Source organism: Calypte anna, chromosome 17 (assembly GCF_003957555.1).
Source record: "Calypte anna isolate BGI_N300 chromosome 17, bCalAnn1_v1.p, whole genome shotgun sequence".
Classification (NCBI taxonomy): Eukaryota; Metazoa; Chordata; class Aves; order Apodiformes; family Trochilidae; genus Calypte; species Calypte anna.
In genome coordinates this window covers 7,183,783-7,203,289 of record NC_044262.1, presented here as the reverse complement: position 1 = coordinate 7,203,289, position 19,507 = coordinate 7,183,783, and the positions used below count along the sequence as shown (strand labels likewise).

Here is a 19,507-nt window from a genome sequence, read left to right as displayed (position 1 = left end):
AAACCAGTCACTAAGATGAGCTCCACTACGAAGCCTCACAGATAACTGCTGCTGAATTCTTGAGAACTATCAGCTGTTATACATTTATATACATCTCTGTTATACATTGAAAAGACATTTCAGAATATTTTAGAGGTATTTTATAGAGCCTAAACAACTGCAGACACACAACTGTATTTGGAAACTATCTCACTATAGGGTGAGAGATAATGAGTTAAAATTAAAGGTTGCTGCTGGCTTGCTAGCCCATCCCCCTTTAGCTAATCTGTCATGTAATGAAGAGAAGCACCTAGCACAGGACAGCTAGCTGCCGGCTCACTTACAGAGAGCTGATTAAGAATGTTCAACCAACAGCAGACTGCAGACCTTTCCAACGAAAATAAATAGACTGTATGCAAATGTGTTTGTCACTTTGACAGCATGTCTCAATTAAAGCATCTCGCTGCTGTTGGGAAGCTCTCTCACTGCAGTGGTATGGACGAGGCTTACTGCATTACTGATACACAGGGCTTGACCCTAATCCACATGCATGCATTTTAAAAAAGTCTGCCTGTGCCATATACACCAGCATAATACTAGCAGACAGGGAAAGCAAGTGACAATGAGAAAAAAGCCTCTTTCATCCTCTTCAGTTTATAAGAACTGTGAATGCACAAACAGCCCTTATTTCGGAGTTCTTGTGGCTTTTTAATTGTTCCCACCTACTGTATTCTAGACAGAGTTAAAAGTGACACTAAAATCTCTTCCTTTAATCACTAGTTAAAAGCTGGCTCCATTTAAACAGTAAATGTTGCAGCTTTTTTCCTTCCCAAAGCCTTAATTTATATTTCACAGACCTGAACATCTTTTCCTTTTGAATGAAAGCATGATTTAATTTTCATTTTGGCATTAGGCTATCAGGAATAAAGGATCCATGAGAGGACAAAGGCTGCAAGTGAGATAGCCCTACAACAGCTAAGTTAGATAATTTTTTGGAAATTGACATTTGTAACATAAGGACAGTAATAAGCATTTAGCAAGCAAGCCTTTCCCCACAGCCAGAGGTTCAGGAAAGCTGATGCCTGTTTCTTCTGACACAGAGAAAGCGATCATTAAAAAACGTGAACGCGACCACTAAAACCCCTCAGATTTGAATTTGCACTTTCCACTCAATCACATATTAATCTACCAAAACATTTGAACCATCCATCCTTCACAAAAATCTAAAGGACAAAAACTGGAACTAGATTATAATATTATCTGGATTTCAGACTTTAAGTGTAACATAACCTTTTCCTGCTGGAGCTAGATGGCTATGTTTCTCCAGAACCCCAATTCCTCTCAACAGCATTGGCACAGAAAGCAAGTGAAAAATTAAGCACTACTGCAAATATTTAATTAGAAGAAAATCTGTTTTTTCAAAAAGTCTCCAGGAACTTAGATTTAGCACAGTCGACTAAGTTCTGAAAGGAACAAATCTAATTCTAAAACGATACAGACAACATTGCTCTGAGCAATGATTCTACCTTGTGTAGCTTTACCTAACACCTAAACAGGCAGTGCAGCTACACTGACTAGTTGCTATTAATAGATACTTAGCTAAAAATCTGGTTTGCCTCACATTTTATAATTCCCACTTCTTTTACAATTGTTTAAAATTAGACTGTTTCCTTAGAAGAAATCAGATAATCACTCCTGTTTTCTGATCACAATACTGTAAAAAAAATGGATACTGATAAATAAGAGAACTGTGAACACAAATAATGTCATTTTTGAGTCAGGCTACACTTAATAGGGGAACACTGGCAAACTGATAGTAAATACTGTATGTTTTTCCATGAAAATTCACAGCAACTACAACATTTTCTAAATAATTAGCTCTTAAAAAACCCACACAACCAAATTCACTCTTTTGCAGATATATCAAAAGAAACATTCTAAAAGTACCTAATGTGCATAGCTCGGTTGTCAATACTGCAAAACATAGTACACTAATAAGCTATTAATTGATTTTTCCATTCTTAGTTCACTGCATTTAATTCTCAGAGAATGTTAAAATGTTTTAATAGTTGGTGTTCCATATTGACACTAATGATCTGGCTAGATAATGGAAGACATTTTATATTTATACATCCTCAGTCCTGAGGACTGTAGCACTTTGCATGCTAAAAAACCAGAGAACAGTTTATAAAATTGCTGTAATAATTATTCTTCTCATTCACTTAAGACTTCATTTTCCAAAATCACTGCATGAACAAAAGGAATCAGTGAACCCCAGAAAGATCAGGCCTCTAGAATCCCATTTAAACAGCTACAACAGAACTAAATCTATACTAATATAATTCAGTTACAAATAATAATAAAACAATAGGCATTTCTGGTTTTGTGTCATTTCTCTGGACTATTTTTGCTGAATCCCACAGTCTAAAGAAACCTAACACTAAGACATACCTGACCAAAATGTACTGTGATTGGTCTTCTGTCTTCTCTTAATTTAGGGTCCTTCTTTTCACCCAATGGAGAGGGTGCTGCTGTCCTTGGCAGAGACTCCTCTGGTGCTGCAGAACACCCATTCTCAGCAACGTCCTGTATGGTAGGAAAAGGTGAATAGCATGGCCAGGAACATTCTTGATACAGGGTAAGGGACACAAAGGAGACACTGGAGGATAATGCTGACTAACAATTTTGATGTTGGGGAAAAAAAAGAATCAAAGTACAAAAAAAGAAGACATCATTAGAATAAAACAGTTTGTTGCACTTTGTCAATCAGAGCTTGCCCACAACCAGTCTTCCTCCTAACACCAATGCTGCATGCAAACAGACACTCAAAAACCATCTGACTTAAACATGCAAAAGCCAGGAAATAGATAGGGAGAAAAAACCCACTAAAAATTTCTATGTTAGGAACAAATTCAACAGGAACTTAGGAACAGGGCTACTCTACTTTTTGCAAACTTCAATGGAAACAGTAATTCTATTTCAGTACTTCACAGAATTATCTGTAGCAGAACAATTACTTGTGGAAGTGGCAAGCAGAGATGAAACTCAAAGTTTAGTTAGCTTTGCATTTTATCTCTGAGCCTGTGTATACTGAATATGCCTTCAGGAGACTATAAAACAAACTGCTGCCTAGCAGGGTGCTTTTTCTGTTTTGCTTTGGTTTTGACACTAGTCCTCATCTTCAGAAGTGACCCATCAACCTAGGTTAGAAGACTTGGCAAGTGTATGTATGGTATATGTAACATAGGTTTTGAAAAAGACAAAGACATGCAGACATAAGGAATCAGACAAGGAGAAGAGAGTTTGAAAGTCAAGTCGAGAAAGAGTCTCTAACGCAGTGGGTCCCAAACCTTACATCTCTTTGCAACAATGTCAAGGAAATAATGCTTGGTAAATATAGAGAGAAACCTGCACACACTGTAGCTCTACAAGACTGACCTAAGGTTGGCTGCTGACATAGACATTGCTTTGATTCACTGACCTTTGACATGCCCCCTCAAGTTTCCGTCTTGCTAAGGTACAATAATGAGACATGTAAGCTGATGGCCAATTAGAAATGGTTCTTTTGGACACAGACTGACCTAATGTGTTTAGGTCAAATGAAACAAAAAGCTGGATGGACTTTCTAAGGGGCTTTGTCTGCTCCACAGAGAAGCTGAGAGACCTTTTTAGATCCAGCTGGTAGAGCAGTGGTTCACCAATATGGGCATAAGGATCCTGGGGAAATTAACAACTTGTTAAGGTCAAACTAGAGAGAAAAACTTTTTCTGCCTCTGTGCCTTCCAGCTGCACAATGCTACCTTGTCTTTAAAAAAATTCAACAAAGTACACTGAATTAGTAACAAAGAGCCCCAAAACAACTCAACAACAAGAAACGTAAGCTTCTGTCAAACTTCTGTTTCATCTTCAAACCAGCAACAAGCTCCTAAGGGATCTGGTCACTACAGGATTCATGGGACACATGGCAGCACTGCCTATTGTTCTGAAATGTAACATCAAATACCAACTTTATTTACATATTTCTATGCAGTATTAAATCTGTACCATGTTTCAGCCCTGTTGTGCATATACCATAAAGGTGCCCAGCATACTCAAAGCCCCCTGACCTACACTGAACCGTGGATGTTCCCAGCACTTCACAGCTTGCTGTGTTCCACCTGAAGCTGTGGCTCCAACCAAAGGCAATAGGACACAGGGAATCAACACAAAGCAAACATCTTCCAATTCAAGCAAAACTTCCAGAAAAATGTAAAACGGATACAAAAGTCTGGACATCAGGGGAACAGGAGGAGTAAAAAATACAGACAGATCAAGTGAAAATAAAACCCCCAAAGACCCCCCAAAGTATAATGATCACTGCAAATCCTTGCAGAGAAGGTGAAATCCTTACTATGTCTTTATTTTAAAGGAGGAAGTTCAGAGAAAGAGAATAAGATACATATTTACACATATATAAAGTTTACCCTGTAAACTGAGTAAGGTTTTCTTCTGTTTAAATATATATTAGTAATTTTTCTAGAGAGTCCCTTGTTAAGAGACTGTAAATACTGTCATTTAGAAGACAAAAAACCACATTCTATAATGCTAAAAAGCATTCTTCAGGTTATTTTATAAACCCTCTAAATTTTTTCCAGCTTTACTGATAATAAAGCACTGACAACAGCCCAGTGCTAAGAGATTAACTAGAGCCACACAGGGATCAGGTTAAGTAAAATAATGTTGAATACATTAATGCCAAGTGCCCAACCATTTATGTAAATTGTCTTATCCAGCAGCTTTCAGTAAGTTACATTCTCCTTACTGAAAGTTGAGGATGGTACCATTCATATTCCTCCTTCTTCCTGATTCTATGTAGTTAAGCTTCAAGCAAGCCAATAAGGGAGCAACTTGACCACCACGGTCCATTTGTGAAATGGATAAAGCAGCCCTTACACAGAAAAAAAGAAAAGAAAAAAAATGGAATAAAAAAAAGAAAAAAGTACTTTATCAGATATAAAATAAAGCTACCATGCTGTATCTATTAACAATTATTTGCTATCACTCATAAGAATCCTCTGAAAACTATTTCTGTTGCTTTGAAATACTGCACCACAAATGAACAAGGGATGGAAATAGAGCCCCATTCAATCTCTACTATCATATTAAAGAAGGACCTTACACACACCACAGTGACCTCTCAACAGGTCAATCCTGCATTTCCCATTTGCAATTCAAACCCAAGACTGGAGCAGACCAAGGGCAAAATGGGCTCTTGATTATATTTAAGAGGTCACCATTGCTATGCAGAGTTGTAGGAAGCAGACCTCTAGCTTCATTGCATTTTTAAATCCTATCTTGAACAGAAGCTGCTCATATTTGGCAGCAAAAACTGGAAAAGGGATGTTTATATTTGACTTTTCCTTAGCAGTGACTGCAGACTTTTTAAATTAATAATGGAAAATAATATGTTAAGTGCAGTGGATAGTAAGTTCAGTTTAAAAATAACCTTAGGTTATCCTTGGAAGATGAAAACTGGCATCTCAAATTTGGCAAAGTATTTAGGATGCCAGAATTTCAAACAGTTAATAGCTGCACAAACTAGTAAGTAAATAAATGAAAAATACAATGTTCTCACATGAAAATTGGTGAGGATGCACTAACACACTTGTTAACACAGCAGCCCATACATGTAGATTAAAAAGAATATGATGGTGGGAAAACCAATTTTTGCTATTTTTATCTATTTAAACAGAGCAATACCTCTTTTTAAGAGTTATCTTCCTATCTTGCATTAAAAATGGAGAAGAGGATGGGAAAGAAAAGAACAGATTTAACGAAGAAATGAGAGCTAGAGCAGAAACCAAAAAAAAAAAGAAGTCACCTACTCAGAAATCTTTTAAGCTCTTGTGAAAGCAGGCATGAAAGCATTTGAAACAGTCATGTTTAGCCATGTTACAGAAATGGCACATAATAAGAAAAGTGAAACAAAATTGGGCTGTTTATTTGTAAATGTTATGTGTGTTTTTAAGAAGAATGCTTGCTGCTTGAAGGACTGGGAAGACAACAATAATAATAAAACAAAGGAATGAAAATGAATGAGACATTTCTCAGACTTTTCCACAAATGTCACAGCATAGCATACAATTATATTAGCATTTAAAAAAGAGTAAAACAATCTGGTCATTTTGCACAGCTCCAACTGCTTTAGCAATGAACATAAGAAGGACAAATATTTTATTATTCATAAAGGTTATGCCCAAAAGCAAATATGCAGACAAGAAAACCGCTTCCTGTTTCTAAGATGTTCATGCTATACCTAAAATTGTCACATATAAAGTGTTAAGTGTAATAAAATAAAATAGATTCCAAAACATCTGAAGCATCTTAATCTTCCTCAAAAATCTCCAGCAATTTGCTAGACTATTTAGAGAGCAAACAGCATTTGAATTGTATACACAGTTAATTTCATCAATTTACAGTCTGGCTGTAGAACAATCCCTTTGTATTAACACATTCTTGACATAGTCAGGTAAATTTCTGTTTGTACCACAGGAATACCTTTGCAATGCTATTTTAAGATTATGGTTTGGGAATACAGAGAAGAAATTTACTAAGATAGAACAGATTTTTAAAAACTCCAAACCATTATGCAACAAATTTAATAAAAATTCCTGAGCAGAACTTCAGTTTTATTGGCAAATTAGCTACTCTGTTTTCCCAAAAGACTCTAATATCTCTGCTTCACAGAATAAACAGAGTATCTGAAATCAACCTAAGGCAGAGTTAACCCCATCATTCATGCAGTATGTACCCATATGAGCATACTTCTGGCTTAAAAGGAGCAATTAGTATTGGGTAACACATTCTTCAAACACAATTCAGCATTCCTGGACTTGTACTGTTTACAAATAAAGACAGATTTGGAAAACAATAGACACTGTATTTTTATTTCTGCAATAATTCAAATCTGAAATGAACACAAACTCTAATTTAATTCCTTCATGCCTAAACTTTGCAGTAGAGTCTCATAAAACATGTAAATCCTTTTCCCAATAGCTAATACTATACTGTTTTCCCTGAGAGATTACAGCAGCAGCATCTACAATTTGCCATTTCCAAAAAGTTCACTGCCCTTACTGTAGGAAAGATCTCCCAGTTCACATAAAGTCCCCTTTCCACAATGCCCCAGCACAAAGGACAGGAGAGGGACCACTCCGATCAGGACACTCAATTTTCTGGCTTTTGTGGGTTTAAGTCAGAGCCTTAATGTATTTGAAGACAGTGTTTTTCTTGTCTGTGAATATTTATAACAGTGTGAAAATCCGGGACAGCTGGTAATGCATTTTGAAGTGTGCTAACAACACTGTATCAAACAGCTTCCTATTGATCACATAATGCTTTTTGTGGCTAAGTATTTCATACATGGTGCTTATACATTTTGAATAAGAACTTCAAGTACCTTTTGCTTCAAGCGGTTTTTCACTTCTTTTATTCCCATTTTTGCATGATCTTTTGCCTGCATGAAAAATTAATTTAAGTTAAAATCCTCTTCTATTTCCAGCAGTGACTATGCTTTATATTAGTGCATCAAGATTCACCTTCTCCAGTTACTAAAAATGGCAAGAAATAAATTGTAACAGGATCTTGAAAATATACTAAAACAAACAGAAAGCTCATAAACCCCCAAACAAACAAAACCCTTTTGTCTTCTTTGTTTTGATGCCACAGACATCTTTCATCTTTTTGCATTCCCACACACCCTCTAAGTATTTATCCTTCCTGTAAGTTAACAACCAACACCAACACAAAGCCTGCAAGCTTTCTCCTTGCAGTACTCCGGATGCCAATTCCATTTAGCACAACTGATCTCCCCCTACTCATCTCTCTCATGCTGGTGGAAAGCAGGAGAAAATAAAAGTTTGAACAGTTATCTCAATGCTTTCTGTATCATTATCTCCTAAAGTTGAGATTATAAGAAATTCTTGCTTGTTTTATCTTGCACAGTGAAACTGACAGCCATACAAGATAACACAGTAACATACTAGCTGTTTGTTAACAGAACTGAAAACATTTCCATTTCAAGAATAACTCAGTAAGTTGGGCTCTAAATAAGCAGGTGTAAGAAATCTCTAGAGAAAATTAATTGACAGGAAAGTTGGAAACAATTTAGAAAATGGGAGGATTCTCTTATTTCAATGAAGCTGCAAGCAGAGAAAACTGAGGTAACAATGATTTCCAGCAGAGTAATTATGAGATGGCAGAGCTGCTTAGTAGAGGATATAGGCACTTGGTAATAAATAGTTCTACGTAATAAATAGAATTTATCGTCTATACATTCAAAAGAAATCACAAGTTCCCCCCCTCCTTTGCATCTCAATTATGTTTAAATTTCAAAACAATTTTTCTATTTAAATTTGAAATTTAGATGCATGTATATTTTAAGTAATTTTGTGAGTCCAATAGAAATGAACTTAAGTTTTGAGTTACATTTGAATGGTTAAAACAGAATTATAATTAGACTGTTATCTCAGTAGTAAGCCAGTACTTGATACTTACAAACTTATAGACAGTCTTCATGGCAGGGTTAGCCTTGGTCTTTACTGTATTTAAAATGGCTCCACTTCCTTTCTATAATTATAGTAACAATAGAATAAATTTTATCAAATTTATCTTCAAGCAGCAGTCTAAAATTCACCATTCATATCTTAAAATAACAAAGCATTACCTATACTTATTAGCAGAGCCAAATGTTCAAATGTTAAAGAAAAATAACACAAGTAAAAATATATTAAATGTTTGCCTCTGGTTTTCCAGAAGAACCCCAGTTCTGTTTAACACAGCTGTTCTCAAATGAAGAATGTCAGTCTCTGAATGCTGAGAGCCCTGGTCTCACCATCATCTCCCAAAACAGTGTCCTGTGACTGTTCCCCTTGCCCTCAAGGGTGTCCTGTACATTGAATTAAAATCCTGAACAAGTTTCAGACAAAGGTATCCTACCACATACTCAGTGTCTGGGGTAGAAAATTCTTTTTCAGGAATTAAACCTGAAGAAGTGGGATCTCTTTTCCTTTTTTTTTTATGATCCCACAACATTATTTATAAAACACAGGCTGCCATTTGAATATCTAAGTAATTGGGAAAGGGATAAACTGAGGGAAAATGAAATCTAACTACAATCATGAACATCAATTCTAGACAAGCTGAATTGCACATACTGAACAAAATAAAAGTCAAAGGCAGTGATATGTCAGAATAATGTTTGTCTGGTTGGTGTTTTATTCATCTGCCACAGACCACTGACTATTGCTGCACGGTACCTTATTTGATAAATACAGGACACAGGCAAAATCCAAGGAATAAAAGCTTAGATACTTTTCTATTTTCTTTTTTCACTGAAAAATTACATTTCCAGATATCAGATGCAATCAGATTCCAGTTTTAAGATTTACTACTTCTATTACTACATAACAATTAAACTTCAACAAAAATTAGAAACTAATTATACATGTCAGCTATTTCCTTTTCTTACAATTTTAAAATTACTTTTCATCCTATGTATTATGTACATTTATCTATTATTGGATTTTTTGCATTACTGTTATAAAACTGTAAAGTGGTCCAGTGAGGATTGGGAAGTCTGTTGGAAGCATGTTTTTATTCTTACCCTTACTGTAGAGAGCCACTGGTGGTACAGTTTGTCACTCCCTGGTGAGAATCACAAAAACAAACAAATTGTAACTTTTTAACAAAGAAAAAATGAGCTAAAAATGTGAAGCATTAGAATGAACAGCAGATAAACAGGACACCCACCCTTCTCTTTTAACAGAAACACAACAACAAAAAATTGACAACATACCTACAATATTTCTTTTACTTGCTAAGAGGCACTTCTGTTTCAGTGCAGTTTTTCTTTCAATCATTTGAAAACATGGAGATGTTTTTTCTAACATCACTAGAAGAAATTTAAGGTGGTTCTGGGCAAAGCCAAGGTTTTTTAGTATCCTCCAGTGCAAGAATTCTTTTTATTATTTAGTATTTTAGTCAAGTGGTAAATCTGAGGGTTTGTAAGTCTGAACAGACTTCATTCAAACTGTAATACATTACTCAAACAAAGTTCTTGACAGAAGAAAAATGTATAAGACACTTAAACCTATAGGGTTCATTACAGCCTCAGTTTAGATGTGTAACCTCAAAGTGCCATTACATCCTGATGCCCAACAGGAAGACTGATGCCTTACTGAAATTCTGTATTTCTTACCTGCATATTCTCCCATATTTATCTCTTCTTCAAAAACATCACTGAAGCCCTCTCCAGAGTTAAGAAGATCCAGACGGCCATCAATGAACTACATCAGCATTAGAGAGAGTGTTAAAAAAAACAAAAAAACAAACAAACAAAAAAAACCAACACTAAAAAAATATTCACTAAGAAACAGCATTCATGTTTGCATTCATGCAAATAACATGCATGTATGAAAACTATACATGCAAATTTTCAGCTTCCCTGAAGCTGTAATATCACATTTAACAGTAATATACTTTTGATATGAAGTTTACAGCAAATCTATTGGATCTAGGTATGCTCAGATCAAAACTGGGCGCAGACACCCTTAGGAGAAACAAACACACATTTCTTAAAATACTGGAAGCCCTGCCACCTGAATTAGAGAAGAGCCAACAAGCAGGAACTGAGGTACTGCCAGCTACATGAATTTTCCTTATCATGTGGCTGAGAGATAAAGGAATATAGAAATAGCCCTCCCAAACCCCTGTTCCCTTGCTAAAGAATCTGCTTCTACATTACAGCAATTAAGTCAGTACCTGCTTAAAGAGCTGGAGTTGAATGGCATTCTGAAGAAACTGCCTCATAACAGCAGAACGATGGGACACAAATGATTCTTCACAAAAAGTGATGGGTTCACCCTGCAGAGTTCAGAGCATTAAACACTGGAAAATCTTGGTCTAAATCTGATGAAATTCAATATCTCCATTTTATCTATTTCCAAAATAAACAGATGAATAAAGTAGGCCTCACATCCCATTGAGTAAATAGTGTTTGTTTCCAGGTTTCAATCACATGACTGAGAAACAAATTGGAAAGTGGCAAATTGTATATAACCAAAATAAAACTGGTGAAGGAACTTTCATAATCCAAAAAGGAATTTTACTTTATATCCCCAAAATATGACACACAGTCACCCAAATTCTGTATATTCTGCTTATCTGTCTCAGCAGACACAGCCAGTTCACCTGCACACACTGTTCAGGAATGTCTGCTCTGTTTCTCCACAGTTCAGAAAGCCCAGACTTTCACATACTGACTGAGTGAATTTTCCCTTTTTCACAACCTTGCTGGCAAAAGACACAAATTGTTTTCCAGCTCTACTTTTATCTTATTTTAATGAGTTATGTTAATGCTGAAGTCTGCTGCGCATCTACCATAAGGGCACAAATTTCCACACTTAAATCTAGAAATACTTGGTGTAGGAAGCCAATATATTTATTGAATTAAAAACAAGAGAGTAATAGTGAATCATAAAATTATGCTGTTGTATAATTAATATGGAGGCTATTTCATGCTCATATTAAAATATATTTAGACTATTAAATTGTTGAGTGTTCAAAATCAACATTAGATAACAGAAAAATCCTCAAGCACTCCCTTTAAAAGGGCAGTGTCATTCCATTTCTGAACGGTTTTTAAATTAGTCATATTGCTTAACACTGGCTGGATACAGTCAGGATAACAGGGCCACTAAAATAACTGTGCTCAAAAAAGCCCCACAGCACAGCGTTGTTTGAGCACATTGGTTTTTCTCCACCGTGGGCTGGAATTTAGGCTGGAAGCCACTGTATGGCCCCAGGACTCCTCATACCTCATCCACACTAAAAGGATACAAACCCCTCAAAGCTATGTTGAGCAAACTGTGGTGACACATTTCGTACAAGTCCATAGGAATTCACGTTTTTCTCTGAGCTCACAATCAATCCAATTGATACATTTCCTGCTGAAGTCTGGTACCACCCCAGAGCTCATCAACCTGATGGCTGAGGTGTACTGCAAGCAACAAACAGGCAACTCCTTTCTATCATCTGCAGGAATCCAAAATGTCCAGACACAAGCATGAGCAGTGCAGAAAGAGCTACGTCCAGGCAAACTCAGCACATCCAGCACAAGGACAGCAGCTTCTCCTCTTCCTATCGACCTTTGTACCATTCCTAGAAACAGACAGACTGCAGCTGGGGGAGCCCAGTATTATTATTGTGTTAACACACTTCCTTCTCCAAAGTACTAATGATTGGGTTTGTTCATTAGGCTGATTAGACCTTCTGACTTCTTAAGAGACAATTCAGGCTCAACTGCTGCTAGATGATACAAAAAACTTTAATCATCAAGGTCAAGCGTGAGCTTTTCGGCTTAGAATGCATTAGTGCCTTCCCTCCTCCATGACCTCCAGAAGGGTGAACACACTGTTGCTAACCCCCAGCCACAGCTTCATTACAAAAAGACAAGCTGGACAGTAAGATCATTTTCTTGACAAATTCAAATTTGTAAATTATAAAGCTAATCAGCTCTGCTTTTACTGACAGATGACATTATACACACACAGACATGCTAAGAACTGCAGATATTCTGAAAAATCAATGGTCCTGCTCATGTGTAAAACAATTACAGTAACTTCTCCTGATAAACCCATGAATGTCTGAATTTATTGCTTCCAACAAAAGGAATTTGATTTATGAGCACCTTAAAAAAACATTATTCCCCTCTCCAACAATAAAAACACAGCCTAAGATACAGCACTGCAAATGCTCAAATACGTGCTTAATACAATTCTATGAGAAACCTGAATTCATCTGTAATATTAGATAATTCAAATGTATTTCAAGATTGGACCACAACATTGTTTTTAATATAAAATCTTACGTTTCAAAGAAGTAACTTTAAAATAATTGACTAAGATTTATGACTCCAAAATGCTTTGAAAAAGTAAGTGCCTTTTCTTCATGTCTTTGCAAATCTCCTCTTAGAAACACTTAATATTCATATGGCTTAATGAAGTGCAGGGCAGTGCTGCTACCTCATGACCCCTTAAAAAGCTGAAGTTTCAGCCCACACCTATTCTTAAATTGTCATTCTGTTACATTTTAAAAGCATTTTAAAAACAACTTAAGGCAGGAAGTGAGAAACTGCAGGACTCTTGAACTTATTTACAACTGTTCTAGAGTTTTATGGAACCTGTTACTCTTTTTTAAGAAGCCATAATGCAAACTGAAGGAGAAGTTTTGGTTAGCTATGCCAAAAAAAATTTCACTATGCTCCCCCATCTCTCAAGGAAACCATTTTTCCTCAGAAAGCAAAATTTCCTTTCAGAAGAAGGTACAGGACCTTACGCAGTTACTGTCAGAGAAGTATTGTGCCTGAATTGTCTGACTTTCCCCACACAGAGACAGGCCAGATAAATGCTTACGGTGATAACTTCCACAGTTAATATAAAAGAATAAAAATCTGTGGGACAGAACACAGCACAGAAGGAGGATTTGGAGAAAGGGACAGAGGCAAATACAAACAATACTTCTGGAAAGACACACGTGCTATGTTAACTCACAGAAGCCTATTCCCATCTTGCAAGAGATGAGACACCAAGTGTACATCTGCATAATGGAGCTTTAAAGCCAGCATGTGACTGCTGGAGAAAACACTAAGATAATAAAGACAGTGTTCAAATTAGGTCAACAGTGAGAGTCTGCACAAAACTTGATTCTAAGCGTAAAAAACCCATAAAAAACAACAACCCAAACCTGAAGCCTTTAGACAACCCTAAAAGTTATGCCATGGAAGATATATCTAATCTCTTCTGCTTTATCATGGTCAGCAGGTGGTGCAGGGTAATGAATTTTGTGCTGCTGTATGCATGCCTTTAAACCATGTAGGTGCTCTTTCAAAGCCTCTCTAATAAATACATAAGCCATTAGAGCTGCTCTGTAAACCAGCCACGAAATGAAAAAATGTGGGTGGAATTTAAAGGTGCAGAACAGGATGACAACCTGACAGTCTACAAGCTGTAGGTCTAGTGTCAATATACTGTGCAGCAAATCCCCAAATACACAGACAGAGCAATGACATGCAAGAGGTTCATGTACCACTGCTTTATTACTACCCAGATGTTGCAAATAACCACATCCTTTACAGAAATTAGTTATGTTGCAAATAACAAACTAAAACCTGTAGGGATATTCTAGAAATCACCATCCTTAATTCCACTCAGGATTATAATGAAACTAAGGAGAATAATCTTACTGATCTGGATATATGTGTCAATGTCAGATACAACAGCAACCAAAGGCAAGGAACTGCTCTGCAGACTTTTCAAGAATTGTGATTACAATGTCAAGGAAAGATTAGCTCATCACAGCTGAAGAAGGATCATCAGTCAGCCAGCAGGACTCCATAAAGAACATCTGAAATTGGTGACAGACACCTGATCTGATGCTGGTTCATTCAGCTTGCAATTGCAACTGCAAATAACCTCCCCATAACCAGTACCTACGTTCAGCACAGGAAAGCTCTTTGCATCTGCCTCAGCCATAATGGAATCAAGAAAGCACAGATCAAATACTCTGCATTAAGCAAATGACACCATAGCTTTATTAGTATTTCGAGATGCTGCTCAGGAACAAAGAATCATGTGCTCAGAGATTGGACCACACTTCTAAAGAAAACTAAATTAAGACTCAGTTCAAAAAGAGAACTACCAGTTCTGATAAACTGGCATTGCTAAGTGTAATTCTGAGAAACATTTAAAAGCATATATTACAACACAGATTACTGTCCAAACACATACTGTCCTGTGTAAATACCCATTTCCATTGCCAGTCCAATTTCAGACTTTTTTTCATGCTCCTCACTGGGAGTATATAACCTCTAGCAAAGAACATAAAGAGCAAATACAGGTTTTTTTAAAAATGGATTTAGACTGTATTTTTATTAGATTTCCAATATCAAAGAAAACAGGCCAATTTTCTAAATTCTCAATCCCTACAATGGCTGGTGAACTAGAATTTCTGACAGCTGTCATTCTTCTACATGCGATCTGATAACTCCTGTAACAAGTTGTAATAATAGCACTGAAGGAGAAACAAAAGGGAGAAAAGGTGATTGCAAGGTACTCAAATCACTGACACCAACCATAAGACTTGATTACATTAATGTCCTCCTTCAAAACATCATGTATCAAAACTTAGCTTACAGCCATGCTGTGCCTCCTGTACCCAAGTACAGCAAGCTGTGTTCAGCAGCACAGACATTCCCTTAGCAGAGCTTGGAGTTTTCCTTCACACAACATTCCTTGACAGACAGATTACTTGAGGTGAGACAGACTTGTTCCTGCAGCACACAAAATAACTTCAACAACATGCTCCCTCAATCTCCTAACTTGCAGATGACTAAATAGTCACAGAAGTCATTTTGCTTTTCTGATTGTACCACAAAATAGAGTGCACCTCATGCTAACAGAATAAGATAGGAAAAGCTTGCAAAAATATAAAGCTGTTTATGATTAGTGGCTGTAACCCAATTTTCTCACACAAATATTGGTAGTTAATGACTTTCAAAACTTTACCTTCTAAGCATTCTCAAAAATCTTATGCAATTCCCTTTATAAAACCAGATACCAACTGGAGCTCTGAGTTAGACTGCAGGAAAAAACCAAACTCCTATCAACAAACACATTCTTGACCAAAACCCAAGGAGTCAGGTGTGTTCAGAAAGGACACACATCAGTTTCCTACAACCACTGAAGATATAAGAAGGCTGCCAAATACAATGAAGCAATTTAAACTAACAACTCAACTTTAAGTGCTAAATTATAATATGCAGGTACACAGATGTCATCAAAATCTTTTTTTAAAACTGTACTTCAAACATGGGGCATGTACTTCTTTTAGAACCCTAGTAATACATTTATTATTGTGATGCAATGGATAATTACTGTGTAATCAATTCTACAACATCCAAAATGCCTTCAGATCAAAAAGCTTTAGATTTATTAAAATGACTATGAAACTTTTGTAGAAAAAATACAGAGTAAGATTTATTTGTATTAAAACACTGTAAGAAAACCAGTTCAGAAGCTGACAGATTCAGTGAAGGTTCAACAACACCCCTTTACACATTGTTTCAAATGTTAACTTCCAACATTGTTACAGGATCTGACAAACTTTGAATGAAAAAAACTTCAAATAGAAGTTCAAACTAATGAAAAATGTGGAACTGGAAAAAAATTTTTATCACAGAGAAATATTTTTGCTTCTCTTTTCAAGCCCTTTTTATTAGGATACCTGGCATTTTCATGTTAGACCAGGCAAAATGACACATACTCCTGTTCACAAATAATGAAAGTACTTTACTGTAATAGAGCAAGCCATCTTTCAGTGTTTATATGGCTAATTCAAGCCATTGCCTGCCCCTATTTCTGAATCACCTACATCAGCGAGCTGCTTCCTATCCCTAAGCAACTGGTGCAGCCTTGTATCTCTAGAACTCGAGCAACAAACCTGGAAGATAAAGTGCAAAGAAGCCAGCAAGAAAGCATTTAGGGCTGAGGAAAAAAAATAATAATAAAAAAAAAAATCACCATTTCTTAGATCAAGAATAGAGGCATGAAAATAATAAGTAACTTGTACATGGTCACAAAAGTCTCTGGCAGAGCCAGGGAAAAGAACCGAAATTTCTTTAATCCCTGTTCAGTACCTTAAATACAAGGCTATTCTTCCTCTTCCTACTTGATATTGTGTCAATGCATGAGTGTAGGTGTTGAAAGACTAACAAAAGAAAAGTAATAGTATGGTATTATGAGCCGAGAAACCTAATCTTTATCAGATACAGCAAATCTCTATGATGCTGCCTGCACTAGGAACTCTCTCTTTGTCCTGAATATGCTTTAAATTACTGGTATAATGTGTACTGTATATTGTTCCACTCTTATATTTATTCCACAAAAACCCCTGTGGCCTGCATGCGATTTTATCATTAGCTGGCAAGGTAATTTCAGGGCCCAGTTCTGCAATCATTCCATGAGCAATACTCCCATTGAAGCCACTATGTTCTGCATGTAAAGCAGCTCCCAATTCAGGTTCCTGTAATAAAAGGTCCCTTTTTATTTTAACTACTGTGGAACATTAGTGACAATACAAAAAAGGAGAAAAATTACACTGCAATTCTTTATATGAGTTATTTTATACTATGATAAAATATAAAAGTGTGCTTGGAAACACAATCTGCACAAAGTATTTCCTATGAGATAAATGACAAGCCTTTTAGGTTTTATTTTTTAAAACTCAATGGAATATAAAATAGTTTGCAAAAATAGTTTAAAAAAAATCTCTGCAAAAGCAATAAACTATTGGCCTAGATTTGGAAATTACCAACATACCCAAAGGTCACAAATGTTAATCCTTTGCTTTCCTTTGATCTCCTAGGTACATGTAAAAAAGCCACAACTCATCCAAATCAACAAAGCTTTCAAGATTCACTCAAGTAAATATTTTGAAAATACACTTTTGTGCAGGATGTAAATGACTCCTTGGTATCATGATCCCCAAACTGAATAATATTGCTATTTTCAAGATTAAAACATTTTAATATAAAATTTAGAAGTCAGTATAGATGCATAAGGAGAATAAAGTGTTTTGTAACTAAAGCAATGTGAGGGAAGCTTTATGAATAAAGGTAGGTCATAAAATCCCACTCTCTTAGCTAAGTAACAAAACCCCTGTCTCTATAAATAAAATTAATATAATGAAATTAAACTTTAATAGTTAGAGACATCTAGTTTCTGGTTCACATCACTGCACAAGATAAGACACTATGATGTGCACTACCACCTCCTTCATGTAGTATCTGGAAAAACAAATGCTATTCACTATAGCAGAACACTGATGTCTCATTTGTCATCATGTTGTGCCAACTGATAATCAAAAGCACTGGACTAGGTTTCATTCCTTTCTGTTCAAATAATGTCACAGTCTCTGGGGAAACCTAAGTGGGCAACAGTTAATACATGAATTCAGACACACCTATGCCTGCTATGGTTACTTATCACATATTTGAGATTACACATCAGTAACTTATGTTACGAGGCTCTTAAAGATGGAACAGCGTCCATTCCTGGGAACATCTGGGATGTGCTACACCAAAGACACTTGCCTCAATACTGCTCCCTACACAGCATAAGGATATTGTATGTCTGCACAAAATGCTTCTGGAAAAGAACAAAAAAATCAAGTCCACAACTGCCTCAGATGCTTCTCACAGGTGGAAAAAAAAGAAAAGTAAAACATTACCTTTCCAAAATAAATGAGAGCTCTTCATTTTCCTTTTACCATTTAGTCACACTGTCAAAAAGAGGCTCAGTTTTCACCATGTGAGAAGGCAAGACAGAAAAAGCAGCATTGGTACAATCACAATACTACTTTTCAATCACTTCTAACAGAGCTCCTCAATCATTGATAATAAATATACCTTCCTGGTATATCCTTGAAGAGAAAGTTGCATCCAGCGTGAGGATGAAGAAACAAAAAAAAGCAGATTCTTCCTTTCATCACTTCCCCCCACAGGCTTTGCTTAAACCATTATGAAGCAGCCAAAGGGAATTTATTCTGCATTCCTGTAAACCTACAGCTTACACACACCAAAGTTTTGCTTTGCAGCAAGTGGGATTATGCAGTATTTGGCCACAAGACTCCTCCCAGGTCCAACTGGACCAGATACACAGTTTTGACATGGAAACCATGAAAAATTTCTGCACTCTTTTGTGAGGGGGGAAAATGCCATCTAATTAGACCACATGTGCAGAGAAGCATCTGGCTCTGAACACAGCACTTTACACAGCTCCTCGAGTTGTCCAGGAGACAAGCACATGCCCTGCTCCGAGCTGGAACTCCAGGGCACGGATCCAGATGCACTTCTAACATCTCCTGACAGAGAGCAGATGGGCAGATATTTGCTGGGCCAAAACTGCCAACTCTGCTCTCCTCCAGACCCACATGGCCTCAGTGATAATTCTTATCTTGTAAAAGTCCTCAGGCTTTTCTCACCTTGGAAAGAGAACTAAACTTCTAATTTATGTCAGAAGAGTCCACAAATTTCAACCCCCTTTATGTAATAGTTATAGGAGCACTAACAACTGATAAATCATCCAAACACTTGAAAAATCAGTCACTTTGATGCATTTTGATGCTTTACTTTGGCATTCAATTAAAAATATATTCACTAAAAAATGCACATGAATTTGTGATGTGCTCTTGAGGCTTGATGCCTTTTTAACTAACAAAGTAAAACAAATTTCGCTCCATATTACTAATAGTTATGTTTGGTTTAAGTTTCTTAATATTTTTTATGCTATATAAATACAAGTTTTCTGTTCCAGCTTTCCTTTAAACCTTAATGCTTTAGTTCAAATTAGCTCAGTCTTCTGCTTGGAGCATGTTCATGAGAAAAACAGTTGACTGAACCTTACTGATATCACAGCTTCAGCTGGAAAGCCCT

General features: G+C 36.4%; 1 protein-coding gene across 2 annotated transcripts in view; it reads right to left on the bottom strand.

Annotated features, from left to right (window-relative positions):
- DENND1A (DENN domain containing 1A) overlaps nt 1-19,507 on the bottom strand; it is a 165,000-nt gene that overhangs the window by 28,382 nt on the left and 117,111 nt on the right. For both annotated transcript variants that reach the window (XM_030460968.1, XM_030460967.1), the window contains exons 14-19: nt 10,780-10,881; nt 10,217-10,304; nt 9,623-9,663; nt 8,515-8,586; nt 7,418-7,474; nt 2,431-2,565 (exon numbers count right to left, since the gene is read on the bottom strand). In XM_030460968.1, coding sequence (XP_030316828.1) covers nt 2,431-2,565; nt 7,418-7,474; nt 8,515-8,586; nt 9,623-9,663; nt 10,217-10,304; nt 10,780-10,881 — 495 coding nt within the window. The remainder of the gene's footprint in view (nt 1-2,430; nt 2,566-7,417; nt 7,475-8,514; nt 8,587-9,622; nt 9,664-10,216; nt 10,305-10,779; nt 10,882-19,507) is intronic.